At 39.6% G+C, this 18,218-nt stretch overlaps 1 protein-coding gene across 1 annotated transcript; it reads right to left on the bottom strand.

Moving 5' to 3' along the window:
• Positions 1-5,508: 5,508 nt before the first annotated feature.
• On the bottom strand, positions 5,509-15,460 carry LOC114133327 (TRPM8 channel-associated factor homolog). The gene is made up of 12 exons (XM_027999147.1): positions 15,329-15,460; positions 12,960-13,694; positions 12,533-12,749; positions 11,823-12,108; positions 11,372-11,670; positions 10,587-10,761; positions 10,382-10,476; positions 9,413-9,623; positions 7,953-8,189; positions 7,228-7,451; positions 6,595-6,708; positions 5,509-6,278 (listed from the first exon to the last, which is right to left on the bottom strand). The coding sequence occupies exons 2-12, from the start codon at positions 13,601-13,603 to the stop codon at positions 6,045-6,047; spliced, it is 2,736 nt and encodes a 911-aa protein (XP_027854948.1). The 5' UTR covers positions 13,604-13,694; positions 15,329-15,460; the 3' UTR covers positions 5,509-6,044.
• Between the last annotated feature and the right edge of the window lie 2,758 nt (positions 15,461-18,218).

Below are 18,218 nucleotides of genomic sequence, written 5' to 3'. Positions count from 1 at the left end.
CATTATGGACCAAATAATGCAAAGTTAATCAGTGAAATTCTTTTTTATGTGTGTGTAACTGAGGTTTATAGAGCCACAGATATTTCAGGGTTTTTTGTTCTAAAAGCATGCTCTGTTTCTCAGGTGGAGTCTCAGAACTTAGAGGTCATGTTGAAACACATTTCTGCTTTTTTTGTCTATATTTTTCCTTCCAGGCTTGTCTATTCATGTTCATTTAGCTTTGGATGCCAATCCACAGACATGTCATAAAACATTTCCAAGTGTTTACTCTTCCCTCAATAACTCCAGTGGAAAGGCATCCTGACTGCATCTTTACATCTCTATTTTAATTAACTAAAATGCTGTGTTTTGTTTTACTCAAATAATTTTCTGAATCATATATTATCAAATCATATAACATAACTTAGCAACATGTTTTTTCTTTGTGCAAAAAACATGTTTGCACAAAGCAAATTAATTACAGTAAAACAGAGGACAAAAGGAAGCTCTAATTCTTCTGTCTGGACAATCAAGAGAATTACAAAAAAAAATAGTAGATTTTACAGCTCTAACATAATTGTTTTCACCTTCTGAAACCAATTGGACAGAGAAATACAGCAGGTTATATTGTATTTATGAACATTAAGGAATCACTGCTCCTACTCGAATGATGAAGAACCAAAAAATTATCAAAACACATGTTTAAATATGAAACTAATTTAGTATCCACTGGATGAAGTGCATTATCCTCAGATGATCTTCTATTATATATCATGTTTTTAATTAATATCTCTGTAGAAATCTAAATTTTGCTGCTAGAATGTGAGTTTACAAGTTTTAAAGCTTTGCAAAAAAAATAAAATAAATGTACTAATAATGAAATAACTGTTTAAATAAAGTGTAGGGATGTGTAGAAGACAGATGGTGAGAACTAACCAAACTGACTTAGCTTGTACATTGCACAGCATTGCATTACAGGCCTATCCCAAATTTGCTTCATAGTCACTAAAACACAAATACATGATATTATCCAATGTTGTGATTGATGAGTTTTGTGAGAAGACAGAGCTGCTGTTTCTTGGCATTGGCTGAAATAATTACACTCTGGAAAAAGCATAGAATTATTTGATTAATCACTTACAAAGGATGGGAAGACGATACTTCACTGGTATTTAAAAGCTTTTGGGAACTCTGGCCCCTGTGGCAAAATACCACAGCTTGTTTTTACGTGTTCCAATTTGCTGAAGTTCTTATTTTTCAAGAACCAGCTCAAAAGTGAGTTCACAACCAGTAACAACAAATATAACTATCTCAGATTAATTGATTAGTTTTTCTCATCCTAAAGTCTTTTGAGTCTTGGTTTATGCGAAAAACTACGGGCTGTCAGGTCCCTGTATGACCGGTGTCAGAGTCTGGTCCGCATTGCCGGCAGTAAGTCGGGCTCGTTTCCGGTGAGAGTTGGACTCCGCCAGGGCTGCCCTTTGTCACCGATTCTGTTCATCACTTTCATGGACAGAATTTCTAGGCGCAGCCAAGGTGTTGAGGGGATCCGATTTGGTGGCCTCAGGATCTCATCTCTGCTTTTCGCAGACGATGTGGTCCTTTTGGCTTCATCAGATCGTGATCTGCAGCTCTCGCTGGATCGGTTCGCAGCCGAGTGTGAAGCGGCCGGGATGGGGATCAGTGCCTCCAAATCCGAGGCCATGGTCTTGAGCCGGAAAAGGGTAGAGTGCCTTCTCCGGGTCAGGGTGGGTGTCCTGCCCCAAGTGGAGGAGTTTAAGTATCTCGGGATCTTGTTCACGAATGGGGGAAGAAGGGAGCGGGAGATCGACAGGCGGATTGGCGCAGCGTCTGCTGTCAAGCGGGCGCTGTACCGGTCCGTCGTGGTGAAGAGAGAGCTGAGCCAAAAAGCGAGGCTCTCGATTTACCGGTCGATCTACGTTCCCACCCTCATCTATGGTCATGAGCTTTGGGTCATGACCGAAAGAACGAGATCGCGGATACAAGCGGCCGAAATGGGTTTTCTCCGTAGGGTGGCTGGGCTCTCCCTTAGAGATAGGGTGAGAAGCTCAGTCATCCGGGAGGGACTCAGAGTAGAGCCGCTGCTCCTTCACATCGAGAGGAGCCAGTTGAGGTGGCTTGGGCATCTGGTCAGGATGCCTCCTGGACGCCTCCCTGGTGAGGTGTTCCGGGCACGTCCCACCGGGAGGAGGCCCCGGGGAAGACCCAGGACACGCTGGAGGGACTATGTCTCTCGGCTGGCCTGGGAACGCCTCGGGATTCCCCCGGAGGAGCTGGAAGAAGTGGCTGGGGAGAGGGAAGTCTGGGCCTCCCTTCTGAAGCTGCTACCCCCGCGACCCGACCTCGGATAAGCGGAAGAAGATGGATGGATGGATGGATGGATGGATGGATAAAGTCTTTTGAGTCTTGGTTTATGCGAAAAACTGTGCAGAAAAACAAAGTCTGAAGTTTGCTTTTTTTCCCCAAGACATTATCTTTTGGCCAAATAGCTTTACTAAATCTGCTCATCTGCCTTTATACAGTGCCTCCATAAAGTATTCACATCGCTTCAGATGTTCCACATTTTATATTAGAGCCTTATTACTTATTAAATTATCTTTCTTCAAAATACCACACACACGCCTGTTATAACAATAAAAGCTTTGAGTATTTTGTAAATTAATTTTAAAAAAGTCACATATTCAAGTATATGCAGCTTTGTTTGAAACTCAAAATTGATCTGTTTTTATGGATCATCTTTGAGATGTTTCTACAAATGGACTTAATTTGGTAAAAGCAGTGGCAAGTTAATCGCTCAGCAGGACAGCCCACAGCATGTGGGTAGAATTTATTGGAAAGAGATTAACTTAATGCAATGTGGAATAAGGCCGTAACATAAAATGTCAAAAAAGTGAAACACTGTGAATACTTTCCAGATGCACTGTTCACATATGACTTCCTGTTTTTAATCCATAGAATTTAAATTATGTTGGCACACCCTTTTTAGATATAAATGCTTCAGCTGTTATGGGAAGATGTGTTTCAAGCTTTAGTTTGGTTTTTTTTTAACATTGAAGCTCATTGGTTTGGTCAACAAGGTGGATTATCCCAAACCCTAAAATTCTAGTGTTGTGCAATGTTTCTTAGTCCACCACCACCCGAGGGCAACCAAAGGACATCTCAGCATCTGGTGCCAACACCACTATACCCCTGATGCAAAGATGATAAGGGCAACACACCTCAGTCTGCCAAGTGAAGTTTGCAATTGGAGATCATTTGGAGAGTAGATCAACCTGAATCGTGCATTTTATGAGAAAGATTCTTGATACATAAATGTAATCAAATGGCCATTGTCACTTCTGTAGAGCTGGAATCTCAGAACACTGACAAGAAACAAGCTCAGCAGACACATCTATAAAAGGAGAGGCTTTCTGTCCTCTGTGTTGATTGGGTGGTGACTCAAGACCCTCCCTACATGCTTTGTCTTTAGTTACAATAAAATAACTGTCTCCTTACTTCCACTCTTTCTCTTTCTGAAGAACTGGTTGCAGAATTGCTGGGCAGGTTAACGTTATTTGAATACCAAATTCCCACAAAGGTAAAGACGTCTTTCTTGCTTTGTGATGAGTATAAGGTGTGCATAATGTTATGAAGATATGACTTATTTTATCCGTTACCATCTTCATCCAAACTACAGAGAGTTGATTCCTCCCAACATGTCAAGTGAGTCAACCCAGTCTTACCCTCAGGATGCCTACAAGGCTCTGATAAGAGGTATTCAGGAGGTGGACCTTCAGCATTCCAGTGTTCCTTGTAACTTGGTGCTGACAGGAGATGCCTTTCCTGTAGTGATCAACAGCCAGGGTCACATCCTCATGGCTGCTTCTGTGTACGGCCGAGGAAGAATCGTGGTCCAAAGCCATGAGACCTACCTGACCCTCTGCCCTGCTCTGGTAGACAATGCTCTGACCTGGCTGGGAGGAGGGGAGTTTGCCAACCTGTCTTTTAGTGTACCCAAAACAATGAAAGGAGTTGTTGATAACCTCAACAGATCCACCTGCCAAGTCAGTCTTTAGAGCAGATCTGGGTGTCAGCGGGTATGTCTCTTTCTTGAGGATACAGGATTATGACAGCTTCTGCTACATGCAGATTCTGTCCTTTCTGACTGACATCTTGAAGAAAGTGGGAATACCCCAGGTGGGCCACAAAATATTTATGTAGCTGTAGGAGTTACGCAGGGGTCTCAAACTCCTGTCCTCGAGGGCCGCAGAACTACACTTTTTAGATGTGCCACAGGTACAAACCACTGGAATGAAATGGCTTAATTACCTCCTCCTTGTGCAGATCAGTTCTCCAGAGTCTTGCTAATGACCTAATTATTCTATTCAGGTGTGGTGCAACAGAGGCACATCTAAAAGTTGCAGGACTGCGGCCCTCGAGGCCTGGAGTTTGAGACCCCTGAACCCCTATTTAGTTTACTTGTTTTGTAGCACATTGCTGAATATAAAATATAGCAATGTCTTTCAAAATACTGACTGATAAAAACGATCTATGGGCACCAGTAAAGCAGAAAACACTGTTTTGTACAGTCAAAAGTTGCGTCAGTAACTCAAATCTGTGTTATGCACTTTTTCCTCAACATCAGAGTAGTTTTACAGAAACAACTTTCATTAGCTGACTTGAGCAGTAGTTTGCCTCGCACATTTCATTGTCCTCATTTGACGTTACTAGTCTCAAGCTCGTTTTGTGAAAAAGTTACTAATTTTTTCACATTTAAGAGCTTTCGTCTTATTTTTCTCCATGCTCCAACTCTCGCTTTTTCTTCTTTCCATTTCTTAAACAGCACTGACCAAGAGCACTGATGTGTTACACCTGGGTACATCTTTGGGGGAAAAAAACAAGAAGGCTACCGTGCCAGCAGTGACTTCATGCTGCTCTAGTACTGCCATAGCTTGAATTTATGTTTGTTGTAACTTATAGGAGAAGACTGAGACAATGCAGTTTAGATCCAGCAACATTTACTTAGTTTCTAATTAATAGCAAAATAATAGAAATCAAGGTAGGAATGACCCCGCCACCTGGTGGTCACAGTCATTACGTCATGTGCTGCTTCAACACAATACAAACGGACATGGCCTATGGGACAGCAGTAGCGATGTACATGATCAATCCAGTGTCATATCTGTATACCTGCCTGATTAAAATAATAATAACAAAAGATGACCAACCTTGAGACCCAAATGTCAGACCGACCCATCCAGGAATTGTCTCTGTCCTCCCAATTAGCCAATCAGGGCCTGATTACAATTTAAATAATACAGTCCACTTGTTGAATGTGTTTAAGTTGCTGCAGACACATTAATCCTGATTAGGCTCAATAGTTTCAATAGTTTCATCCTTTACATTTTCAGATGGCATTTCTTTAGATTCTTTCTTTTCATTCTTTAGTTAATGTTTAGAGCCACACAATAAAATGCAATATCAATCTTTACAATGTCTTGAGACAATATCTTGACAGCAAGACAGTCAAGTGGAAAATAGAAAAGAAAACTTTATTGTGGTTAGCAGTACAGTTATGAAAAACAACCATTAAGACATTACAAGTCAGAACCGGAAAACATAAAGGAACCAATGAGTGTTTAAATGTACTGTCAGAGAGAACAATAATTACTTAAAGAAATTAGAATTGCGATATATGAGTACAACAAAAGATAATAAACAGTAATATTTTTTATGCTGTTTTTCATGAGTCATTTGCCAACATGTTCACAAACTGAATCATTAACTGCATTTCATAATGCTTCAATTAGCTTCTTTTCTTTAAGCTAATTCTTCCCTAATGTTTCCTCTTTCTCCAACAAAACATCACATCTCATTGTTAATATCGTCTTTAAAATCAATCACCCCAAAAATCATTCCTTGATAATCATGATTAATTTCAGTAATCATTCAATAATTATAGCATTATACTGGGAAGAAAAGACAAACTACAGCTGTCATTATGAATTACACCAGGTTACAGTTTAAACTCGACCCAGTGGGAGTTTTAGTTATAAGCGATCATGTTAGGCCATTGGGTGATCGGTCCAGAGAGGCAGGTTGGAGAGTTCCTCCTCAGTGGCTTTTTGGATGGGCCATCCCCAGGCTTTGAAGAATCCAGTCAGGTTCCTGTTCACAGCTCTGGAGAAAGTCTCAGCATACAGGTTCATCTTCCCTTCCTTGTCATTGGGATGGTTGGTCATGTCATGGTAGGCAGCAAACACCTTCTTAAAAGCATCCCAGCCAAACTTTTCCTGGAGCTACAACAAAGAAAAAAGGATTATGCAGATGTGACCTCAGATATAAACACAGTGACTGTTCTGTCTTTTTATTTCAGAAAGGCTTTTTATTGTACATCAACATTCATACCATTGATTGTGTTCATATAAATTCAACAACATGTTTCCTCTGTGATTAAAGAGTAGGCTGAAAATTGTTGTCTTGAATCCACAATGCATCATTCATTCAATCATTCATCTGTCACCACAACTATCAATTCACCTACTGGAAGACTAACATTCGACCGAACCTTTACTGTCTTTCCTTTAAATTACTTTTATTTATTCATTCACTGACCTGCAGGTATGTCTCCAGGGCGGTCCAAACCGTCCAGTCGCTGAGCTTCTTGCCTCCTTTAACGTATTCCTCTACAGAGCTCTTCCGACTGGCTGCAGTTATGGAGGGATGAGCCTGGATTAAAAAGAATGACTTCAGTTTAGATAAAGGTAACAAAAGTTCACTCTGTGACTTAGATAAACATTATCTGACCATTACCAGATTCATGTTTGTTGCAACATGTATAGAGTCTAAAGGCAATTCTAGACTTGCAACATAAATATCTTCATCAAGTCTTCAATGTTACTTGTCGTGACAGTAGGTGACTTTGTGAGGCTTTGCCATAAAATTATTTGATGTCAATCTGACAATCTGTCAATGAAACAAACTTATAAATATCTCTATCTACATAGTACAAGTCTGATCTGCTAAAGTACTCAATATATACAGGCTGATGGGGCAGTGCAATCTGCTGTATGATGTGAAGAATATTTGTTGTTCAACAACAAAAGCTTGCTGCTGTTCAGTATTCCTGAACTGCTGTTCTTGATTCTTCTCTGTGATTTGGAAAATGTGATTAGTTGAGGCATAAATAGTCATAAATAAATGGATAAAACTCACATTTAAAATACTCAAACTAAAATGTTAAGTCACCTTTGTTCTGTCAAGTCCCAGCACCTCCTCATGCACATACACTGACCACAGGTTGCACGTGGCCTCTGTAGTGTGTGGGGGAAACTCCCAGGGTCTTCTCTGTTGGTTGTGCCCCAGTTCATGAATTTCTCCCCACAGACCTTTGGTCCGGGCATCTTGTGGGTTGAACAGCTCAGCTCCTATGGATGAGTTCATCATGATGGGATAGCCTGAATGCATCCAACCTGGGAGGAGAAAACATAATTTAGTTATGACTTCAGTGCAACTAAGATCAGAAAATAATCAACATCTTTCTTATTTTCAGTCAGCTGCTTTCCTCACAGCAACAACGTTGTCTTCTTTCTCCACCATAAATTAAATGATTTTGAATCAAATCATATTTTGACAAAAAGTAGTCCCTAACTTGATTTTAGCAGGACTCTGTTAAATGTTTCATTGCTATGGTGTACTGTGATCTTTCATGTAGCACATAAAATAAGTAAAGATTTGTGTCGTAAAGGAAAGTGTCACATCTTAATAGTTTTGAATTATATTTTAACTCATTTTCTATGGAAACCTTGAATATCAAAAATACAATTTGTGTTTACCTTATGTTAAGTGCTTGCTTAGATTTGTCACTTTAAGTTGCTTGGCCAAGATTACAAAAAAATTCTGCAGAATTATTCATCCTAAATATGCCAATACAACAATCATTTAACTTATTTTTACATTTTCTGCCTCCTCACCTGCAGAAATCTGCACATCAGCCACGATGCGTTCTTTGCGGATGAATTTTTGTGGAATGACGGCCAGATCCGCAACACCCTTCATGATGGCATTCCAGAGTTTTTCCACCTCCAGAGCATTCTCCAGGTCACGAATGATGTGTGAAGGTACAGTGAGGATGATGTTCTCAAACTCCATTTCTGCCCAGGGTGCTGGAGCTTTGCGCAGAGAGGACCAATCAGCTTCTTTAGTTACACCTGAAGTAAACCAAGGACAGATGTTGTGATGAAAGCAACTTAGAAAAACTTGGAAAAACAAGCAAATAACAATACAAGTGCAAAACTACACAATGTGAATTGTATATTTCCCAAAAATAAATGTACTTAAGCAAGCAGTCTCTCTGAAAGTTAGCTTCTCTTGTGAGCTAATTTACCATAGCAAGCCATTTGCAAATCAAAATGGACAGATGAAAAGTTTGTGTTTTGAATCCAGGGGTGGAAGCAACTGCTTTCCTGCAGGAGAAACTGTTCACTTCACAGAAGAAATGGCATAAGGAAATATTAAAGCAACATTATGAGACATCAGACAGAAAGCCATGATCTAAATCTTATTAAAATGTGAGCAGACTTACAAAGGTTATTCTGTAACACAGTTTTGTCAGGCAGAATGGGCCACAATTTCAGAAAATTGTAAGAAGTTTCTGACAAAAATGTTTGACCCAAGCTTTGTAAGTTCATGAAAAAACACATTATAAGGAAACAAATTAAATCTTTAGAGCGAACAATCAAACAATGATCTCGCTTGCTATTCTGATATTAACAAAATATATAATTAACCTAAGTGGCCTATAAAGGGAAAAGTGTCAGATTTCATGACACCTTTTTCTCAAACAGTGAGAAAAAAGGCTGTAATCCATGCTTATTTATAAGCATACATGGTAATCTAGCTGGAAGTTTTCTGTGTCTCCTGTGATGTCTCCATGATTCTACAAAAGTAAACTAAAACGAGTGTGTTGTCTATCAAATTTTACCAATGTGCAAGCTTCTGAAAGGAACAAACTCAGTTTTATTATGACTGCATACACCAGAGTCTTGTTTCTTGGAAATGAATAAAGTTTGTTTTATGGAATAGAGCAACCTCCATATCTGGCACCATTGATAAAGATGTGAAAATCCCTAAAAATGAAATTCATTACTGACACTAAAAAAGTGATCCTAGTAATACTCCTTTCTATCATGGAAAATTTATCATTTCATTTTCTAAGTTTAGCGTTACAGTTGGGTCTTCAAACAAAATGCATAGCACACCCAAACAAACAGAAACAATTGCAATCAAAATGGAAAAGAAGTGGAAAAATAGCGATTTTACATTTTAAGTTACCAAACAGCCAGTGGTATACACAGTATACCAGAAAGCTCAAAGCACATCACATCCATTGGATTCTCAAAATGCCCCTTCATGGAGCACAAGACACACTCACCAGACTTGTAATAAGGAGCAGTGATCGCCTCCTGAACCACAATCTTTTCGTTCTCCACCTTCACGTCACGTGGAGCCAGCAGGTAGATGAGTCCTCCCCACAAGTTCCACACCTGCATTCTCTCTGATGTAATAGGGAAACTCTTGATAACATATGGAGCTCTCCATAACTCCTCTTTATGCAGCACATCACTTTGGCAGCCTATTTGGATCTAAGGGTGATATAGACCAAGTATTATAAGTTTGAAATCTTGCAGAAGGTTCTGGTATATTTTGGGGCAGGACGTATTTTAACTAAAATGTGATACACAGCCATGAATTGAAGAGGACATATCATGTCATTCCCTTTGACATTTAAATCATTTAGTTGTGGTCCATATAGAGTGGAACTCCTATTTATTTTTCTTGGAAAGGTACCCACACCAGTGGGGAAAGTCTTTGATTGCTCAATGCACTTCAAGAACCAGTGCTTAAGTAACCTGATACTATGAGGCAGTGTAATGAATTGTGTGGATAAAGACATCCACCAGTTGAAAATTTTGACTTGTCCACCTGTGGCTTTGGTATCCACAAATTTGGACTAAAATTACCTGCAAGATATAAAAATGCCGGATTCATGAAACTGGTTAGCCAGAAGTCCATGACCTTAATTACCAGTTCTGCAGTAAATATTGTGATTGTTCAAAAAACATAACAAGTATTCAAGAAAGCTGAACAAATTGAAAAATATGGCCCAAACAGAATATAAAGAAGTCTACACAGCAACAAGAGAGATAAAAACTTTTTTGCACTCCAAATTATTCAAAAATATATTTTAGTGCTAAAACTGTGGATTTTGCATTACATGTCCCCTTTAAAGCACTAGTGTTTGGTAATATTAGAATTACATTTCATTCAAATGCTCTAGGATTTAGCATAATGTTTAGGGAAATAAATAAAGTCAGCAATAGTTTGAGTTCATGTACACTACCCTCCATCTCCTGTTCACAAACTTTGGTGGTAAGATCATTTCTGTCTTCATGCCAGGAGAAAGATACAGGCCTGTACTGATCCACTCCTCATGTTCTGTCACACAATCAGGAAAAATAAGCCAATGAGTCATTTCATTTTCACCATTATACAAAAATGTTTTTTTCAGATTTTTTCTTTATTCGATAACAACAGTGAGCTCTGACCTCCTGTTTGTGCAGTGATTATGATTTGTTGGTTCTTGACCACAGGTAGTGGCGGGTTATCCTTTATGATGTAAGGCAGAAGCTCCTTTTGGTTTAGGGAAGCATTGTACACACTGGTTGCCAGACTGAGGACTGCATGCTCTTTGGGACTCTTCACAGGGTTCTGCTCACTCGCCTTGAAATAATATAGTGCATATGAACTCTTAGAAACCAGTGGTTTGCAAAAATATTGATATTTATTATAAAAAGTTTTCACCCCCTTGCATGTTTTACCCTTTGTATTGCTTTTATAATAAATCATAATCAGCAGAGTTTGGCATTTTTTACAAAAAAATGTTACAAAAACCTTTAATGTCAAAGTAAAAACAGATTTTTTAAAAATAGTAACTATGAAATAAAAAAATATTTAACTTAAAATAAGGGATTGCATAAATATGTTCCCCGTTTTATTCAGTATTTAGTAGAGACACAGTTGCTGGAATCACAGAATCTTTGGATGTTCCAGGATAACATAAATCATTTATTGTCACCAGTCTACCATGTTTTGGTTCTGTAAGTGTGTGTATGCACATAAAAGAGACATAGAAAGGTCACATCCATAACAATATAGGAGAGAAGCAACACAACGACATACAGCTGAAAATGCACAAAAAGGTTATTCCTAAAATTTTTGACCATGTATAAATTTTCTTCCAGTATTTTGAAATACCCAATGATATCTTATTTTTAAACTGAATAGATTTAAAGTACAGAAGGAAACAGAAAATTAATCTTATAATACCCACCTGTTGGATGCCCACTTTCTTTAAGATGTCAGTCAGAAGGGACAGAATTTGTATGTAGGAGACCCAGTTATAAGCCTCTATCCTCAAGAAGGAGGCACTCTCTGATCCCAGTTTCTTTAGGTTCTCTTCTTCTTCCTCGGTGAGTTTTATATCCTCTAGAGCATGACAAGCAAATCGATGCAGGAGATGACGGAAATGGAGCTTGTTGACTTGGCTTGGATCAGGAGCTTTGTAGACATCTTCAATTTCTGCGGTTTCTGTTAGTAAGCCCAAGCCCATTTTGCTCAAGATTTTGTTTCCTAGAACAAGAAAATTGTGCATTTATGTTGAACTCCAAGTCTCACATAGATTTGATATTCGCTCAGCTCCTTGCTGTATATATTTCCGGTTTACCGGGTTGGTTTATTAGCCTGATAACTTATTTTAAATATGAAGAAATGTGGCATCATACCTGAGAAGTCTTGCATGGGGTTCTGGCCAATGTGTGTCGATGCCCAGTACCAGGCATGTCCACCAACCAGCAGGCCTCCTCCCTCAACCACAAAGTTTTGGATCATCTCAGCATCCATGTCAGTGTATGCTGTGCACACAAACACACTCAGCTCTGTGCAGAAGTTTGTCTTCTTACATGTCAACCCTAAGTTGGATAAAGGTTTGATGTGTGGCTCAAATCCAACCACTCCTTTTCTGCCTTGGTCCAGCCAGTTTAACGCATTCTTCCAAAATGAGGCCAGTTTCTATTAGAAAAGAGAAGATAGTTAGAGGAAGAGACACTAAAAGTATTCTTAGATCTTAGCCAATAACCATGATGTAGAATATGAAACCATGCATTATACAAGAGATCTGTAACTCCAGACTTTAAGGGCCAGTGTCCTGCAACTTTTAGAAGTGTTGCTGATCCAACATGCCTGAATCAAAAGGCTGAATTGTATTCTGACTAAAAGGACAGGTTATCAGGAGTCCTACTTTATTATTTGACTCACATTTTGAAGCAGAGACACATCTGAAAGTTGACACTGGCCTCCAAGGCCTAGATTTGAAGACCCCTTCATTATAATGTTAGCATTTAAATATTTTGACAGTATAATAGTTCATGCTGTATAAAACATAATGGATTTTTTAGTGAAACAAAAACAAATTTTCAGGTCTCCTTTACTGCACCTCGTATTGCAGAAATGACTCATGTGTCACCACAATGATCCGTCCCTGACCATAGTAGGTTCCTGCCAGGAACACCTCTCCTTTATCTGTGGTACCGATGGGAAAGGCAAGAGGGCCATGGACCAAAGCTGCAGAGGGAACTCCATCTCCTTTAATGTCAAAATCTGAAATCCCTTTCAGCAAGAACTCCAGATCTTTTTTGAAATCCATCGCACAACTGTGGAGCAAAAAGATAGAGACAGAAACACAAAGCTGTGATGATGAGCGAAGGAGAAAATAACTATTGAATATTAACACCATTAAAACCGAATGATGGAGAGTTTGAGCATCAATCTCTCTATTGGATTTCTAAAAAGTACATATAAAAAATGGTCACATATTAAAAAGAAATGTCTGAATTTGAGGTCAAACAGAAGTTTACACTTACTCTACAGCTTTACAGGAGTTTGGGACCTCTGGGTGAATGGAAACTTTTTCTGCCTTTCCGTACTGAGCAGTGAAGTAGATTCCTGCTACTCCAGTAACTTTATTCCCTGGAAACTCAAGGATTAGATTTTTATTCTCATTCTGTGAAGCCCACCACCAAGCTTGTCCACCAATCAGCAACCCTCCCCCTGCTTTCATGAAGACTATCAGCTCTTTTGCCTTTGGACCCACTTGGTACGCATCAGTTACATACATGCCGACACCCAGATCTGCTCTAAATTCCTCAACAAGACTGACTTGGTAGGTGGATTTGTTGAGGTTATCAACAACTTCTTTCATTGTTTTGGGTACACCTAAAGACAGGTTGGCAGACTTCCCTCCTCCCAGCCAGGTCAGAGCATTGTCTACCAGAGCAGGGCAGAGGGTCAGGTAGGTCTCGTGGCTCAGGACCACAATTCTTCCTCGGCCGTACACAGAAGCAGCCATGAGGATGTGACCCTGGCTGTTGATCACTACAGGAAAGGCATCTCCTGTCAGCACCAAGTTACAAGGAACACTGGAATGCTGAAGGTCCACCTCCTGAATACCTCTTATCAGAGCCTTGTAGGCATCCTGAGGGTAAGACTGGGTCGACTGGTTGGACATGATGGGAGGAATTAATGCTGTGTAGTTTGTATGTAGAAGGTAATGGACAAAAGAAGGCTGTTCCAAAGAGATGCTGTGTCAGTGTCTCTTCCTGCAATAGAGACAAAATGTTCAATTTAAAAATCCCATATCATGTGAGTCATACCACCACAATGCACCACCCCTACAAAACAGTTTAGGGGGTTTGTTGATGAAGATTTAAGTTCCATAGCATTGTCACAATAACGCATTCACAAATTTTAAGTAAATAATTTCATAAAGTCTTAATAAAAATCAAGTAAAACTCTCTCAGCTACTTGTACTTTAAAATTATAGTATTGTTTTTACAACAACAGAGAGGCTATGGCTTTTTAAACTTATTTCCCCCATGTTTATATTTAAAACCTTGAGAAGAAGAAAACATGGACTTGGTTTGTTGGCCAAGCGCCCCAAATATCATGGAGGAATGAGACTTTCTGTAATTAGTGAGTTTCATTTGAGGCTTGAATCATTGGTCAGTGCCATTCTTTTCTTAAATCATAAGTTGTATCAAGCAAAGTCCAGGGAAATATTTAATAAATGAGAATAAAATTAATATATCTTAACTGGATCTGCTAAATGTAAAATAGCAAGTAAAGAATAATCAGCTGAATTTTATTCACCTGTTTTCCTACATAGTTGGAACATTTAGAAAATACAGTTTAGTTTTGAGAGTTTTTGATGAAAAGTCAATTAAAAACTGATATCAGATACCAGACTTCTAAAGACATGTTTATAGCCAACCTAAAGAAACATTTTTGTTCAGGTCTCATAATTTTATAAAAATATTTCATATCAAAAATGTATTTTTTTATTAGAAGCAATTTAAATGATTTTATTGTTTAACTTTATTCATTATTCTATTTAATCTGAATACAATATCTTTTAAAAACCAAACATATAGAAAATGATTTTTTTTGTTTTTTATTATGATGCTCAGTATCTGAAGCTGAAGTCTATGTTAAAAGTATATAAAATTCAAATGTTGGTCAGACTGGTTTGTTACTCTTTCAAGTAATTAACACAAAATCTAAAATAAACTTTGGTTTCTTCACGGAAGGATTCTAGGGGAGCGAGGCTGCCACTCCTTTGCTACCAAATTTTGCTACCAAAAAATTTAATAACTTCTATAATACTGTCTTTAATAACCACTTAATCATGTTCAAATGTTAATACGTTTACAATGAATCTGATTCTGCAGAAGAAAGAAAGATCATTAACTACACAGGAATCAGAAATATATTCCAGACATAAATGGACTTTTATAAATAATTTTGAAAACAGAGTTCCCAAATTTGTGCAAATAGCATCAGGTAAACTAGTTTAATTAAGATTTATATTACTGTTGGGTTATGCAAACCAGTTTTGTGAATAAAAAGTATTGCATAATGACTTGGCAAGGACTTTTGTGAGTGGAATATATTAAAATAAATGATTTACATTAATTTAATGTAAGTTAATAATTTGGTTCAAAAGCAGGTTATTTACCATTTCATGACAACACTTTGGATTAAGTTAAATGAAATTATTTAATTTAACATCATCAAGCCAGTAGTGATCATTTGCAAGTTGTGTTTAAGCTAAACACAAAGATATAAACTTAGTATTTGTAAAATTTGATAAACTTAAAATTCAATATATTTTTTAGCTTGTATTTCTAAAATAAAGCAGTTTAATTGTCAATAGAGTCAATGTAGCTGTTTTTACCTGTGTGCAACTTGAAATCTCTAAAAACAGAAACCTGTCCCAACGTGCAGCTTTCCAAGCAGTTTCTCGTTAAGAGAGTGTACTGGAGAGAAATACCTTCTTTTTAATTTTTTTCCAAGGAAAAGTGAACGAAAGGAAAATCAGGGAGGGATTCAATGATTGTCCAATGAACATTTAGCAAAGAAAACTGTTCCCCACCAGGAAGAGGAGGCACTCTGCCTGGACACAGCCGATGTGTTGAAGACTCTGAAAAGAGTCAACCCACGGAAGGCCCCAGGCCCCGACAACATACCTGGGCGGGTGTTCAGGGAATGCGCAGGTCAGCTGGCTGGTGTCCTAACAGACATTTTTAACACCTCACTGGACCAAGCCACAGTGCCAGCCTGTCTCAAAACTGCCTCCATCATTCTGGTGCCAAAGAAACCTCAAGTCACCTCTTTCAATGATTACCGGCCTGTGGCACTGACTCCCATCATGATGAAGTGCTTTGAAAGGCTGGTAAAAGAACACATCGTCTCCAGACTCCCCTCCACATTCGACCCGCTCCAGTTTGCCTACCGCCGAAACCGCTCCACTGAGGATGCTATCTCCTCCGCCCTACACCTGAGCCTGGCTCACCTGGAGGAGAAGAACACTCATGTGCGGATGTTGTTCCTGGACTTCAGCTCAGCATTCAACACAATCATCCCACAGCATCTGGCAGGAAAACTGGGACACCTGGGCTTCAGCACCCCCCTGCGCAAATGGCTGCTTGACTTCCTCACCGACAGACCTCAGTCAGTCCGGATCGGACAACACACCTCCGATGTCATCACCCTCAGCACAGGCTCCCCTCAGGGCTGCGTCCTGAGCCCTCTGCTGTTCACTCTGATGACACACGACTGCGTCCCCAGGTTCGCCACCAACCACATCGTGAAGTTTGCGGACGACACAACGGTGGCGGGCCTCATCAGAGACGACAACGACCTGGACTACAGAGAGGAGGTGGAGCAGCTGGTGGACTGGTGCAGAGACAACAGCCTGATCCTGAACGTTGACAAGACGAAGGAGATGATCGTCGACTTCAGGAAGAACCGGCCCAGCCACGCTCCACTGCTCATCAACAGCTCGGCTGTGGAGGTGGTCAGCAGCACCAAATTCCTGGGGGTGCACATCACTAACGACCTCACCTGGACTGTGAACACCACGTCTCTGGCCAAGAGGGCACAGAAACGTTTGTATTTCCTGCGGAGGATGAGAAGAGCACACCTGCCCCCGCCCATCCTCAAGACGTTCTACAGAAGCACCATAGAGAGCATTCTGACCAGCTGCCTCTCTGTGTGGTGTGGAAGCTGCAGCGCCTCCGACTGGAAGAACGTGAGGAGAGTGGTGCGGACAGCAGAGAGGATCATCGGGGCCCCCCTTCCCTCCATTCAGGACATTTCATCCCAGCGCTGCATGTCCCGAGGCCGAAACATCGTCAGTGACCCCTCAGACCCCTACCATGGACTGTTCTCCCTGCTACCCTCTGGAAAGAGGTTCCGCAGCGTCCGGTGCAGGTCCACCAGGTTCCTAAACAGCTTTTTCCCACTTGCCATCAGACTGCTGAACTCTTAACTGGACTGCACTTAAAATCTGGTCTCCACTTTATACCTTGCACATGTACAGAGCTAAGTAACTTCCATTTTACTGTCAGTCCTGCACTTTATATTTTATATTTATATTTATATTCATATTTTATACTGTATTTTATTTTATTCTGGAGTAACCTCACAACATTGGAAGCTCAAAACACTGTCCTGAGCCGTATGCAACGAAATTTCGTTCTGTATACACCCTGTGCATGTAAAATGACAATAAAGTCAGTCTAAGTCTAAGTCTAAGTCTAGCACAGAGAGCATTTTCTTTTCTGTCTCCTTACGCAATGACTTTGCAGTCTTCTGAAATTTTAGGTTCACTTTAAAGGTTAAAGAAGCTCATACTTGTGCAGCCTTTTTATTCGTTTCAAACAGACCATAAACAATAAAAACATGACAAAAAATATATTATAATGTCCATTGGCATGCAGTTTTACATAATTTGTTCAAAAAGGGGCAGGTAGAATATACAAGACCTTATGATTTCCTGCCTCTCTCATATTGATCAACTTACAAACATTTAAATCTCCCCACACTGCACAATACTTCACTTTCTTGTTGTTTGCCCTCCTCCCTTGGGCCTTTGTGATAATCATATCTGCTCCTCTGGGATTAAATGTACCAAAGAGAAAAACATGTTTGGAATGATGTTTCTGAACAGGTCCATGCAAGTTTGTCTGAAGAACCCAATGCCTTCATTTTATAAGCTTCTGTTTTTCTTTCTTTTCTCGTGCTCCATATCCAAGAACATCAGTCTCATTGGTCGAAGTATGTTTCCCAATGTATCTTGTCAAATGTTAAACATAAAGATCAACATGTACTGTATGATAAAGATGATAAAGTACCAAAATATGAACAATTATTACAAATTAGCTGCTCTCCAAACCATGGTTGGATCTAGTCTATGCAGAGTTTGGGATGTGCTCCACTCCACAGTGGAGAAAAGCTCACAGCTGGGCAGGAGCGCACACATTTCCAAATTGTGCCCAGACTTGACTGTTATCTGGTTCTTAAAGTTGTGAGTTTAAATATTTCTTTCAGACAGAGAGAAAAAAGTCTTCAGCATCAGTAGAGGAGACAAGTGATCAAGCAGTGGCTCATTTGGTCGCAACATGACTTAGAAGATTTCAGAACCTCAGATTCAAGATTTTGAATTCAATGTGCACAATTGAAGGTACAGGTGCTTTATGGTCAGCCGTACTCTCTTAAGTTATCACCAGAGAGAGCTCTACTGGGTTAAAATGACAAAATCCACAGAAAACCCCTTTTCCACC

The sequence above is a fragment of the Xiphophorus couchianus genome, chromosome 18, assembly GCF_001444195.1.
Source record: "Xiphophorus couchianus chromosome 18, X_couchianus-1.0, whole genome shotgun sequence".
NCBI classification, from domain to species: Eukaryota; Metazoa; Chordata; class Actinopteri; order Cyprinodontiformes; family Poeciliidae; genus Xiphophorus; species Xiphophorus couchianus.
The sequence above is the reverse complement of the archived record's forward strand: the minus strand, read 5'-3'. Positions and strand labels throughout refer to the sequence as shown.

What these genes read in the sequence shown, in the direction of transcription:
- LOC114133327 (XM_027999147.1), bottom strand. Translation starts at nt 13,603, where the DNA reads ATGTCCAACCAGTCGACCCAGTCTTACCCTCAGGATGCCTACAAGGCT. An exon ending in TTGTGAACAGGAGATGGAGG is followed by an intron (nt 9,624 to 10,381) that starts GTAGTGTACATG and finishes TATCACCCTTAG; the next exon opens with ATCCAAATAGGCTGCCAAAG. An exon ending in TGATGTGCAGATTTCTGCAG is followed by an intron (nt 7,452 to 7,952) that starts GTGAGGAGGCAG and finishes TTCTCCTCCCAG; the next exon opens with GTTGGATGCATTCAGGCTAT.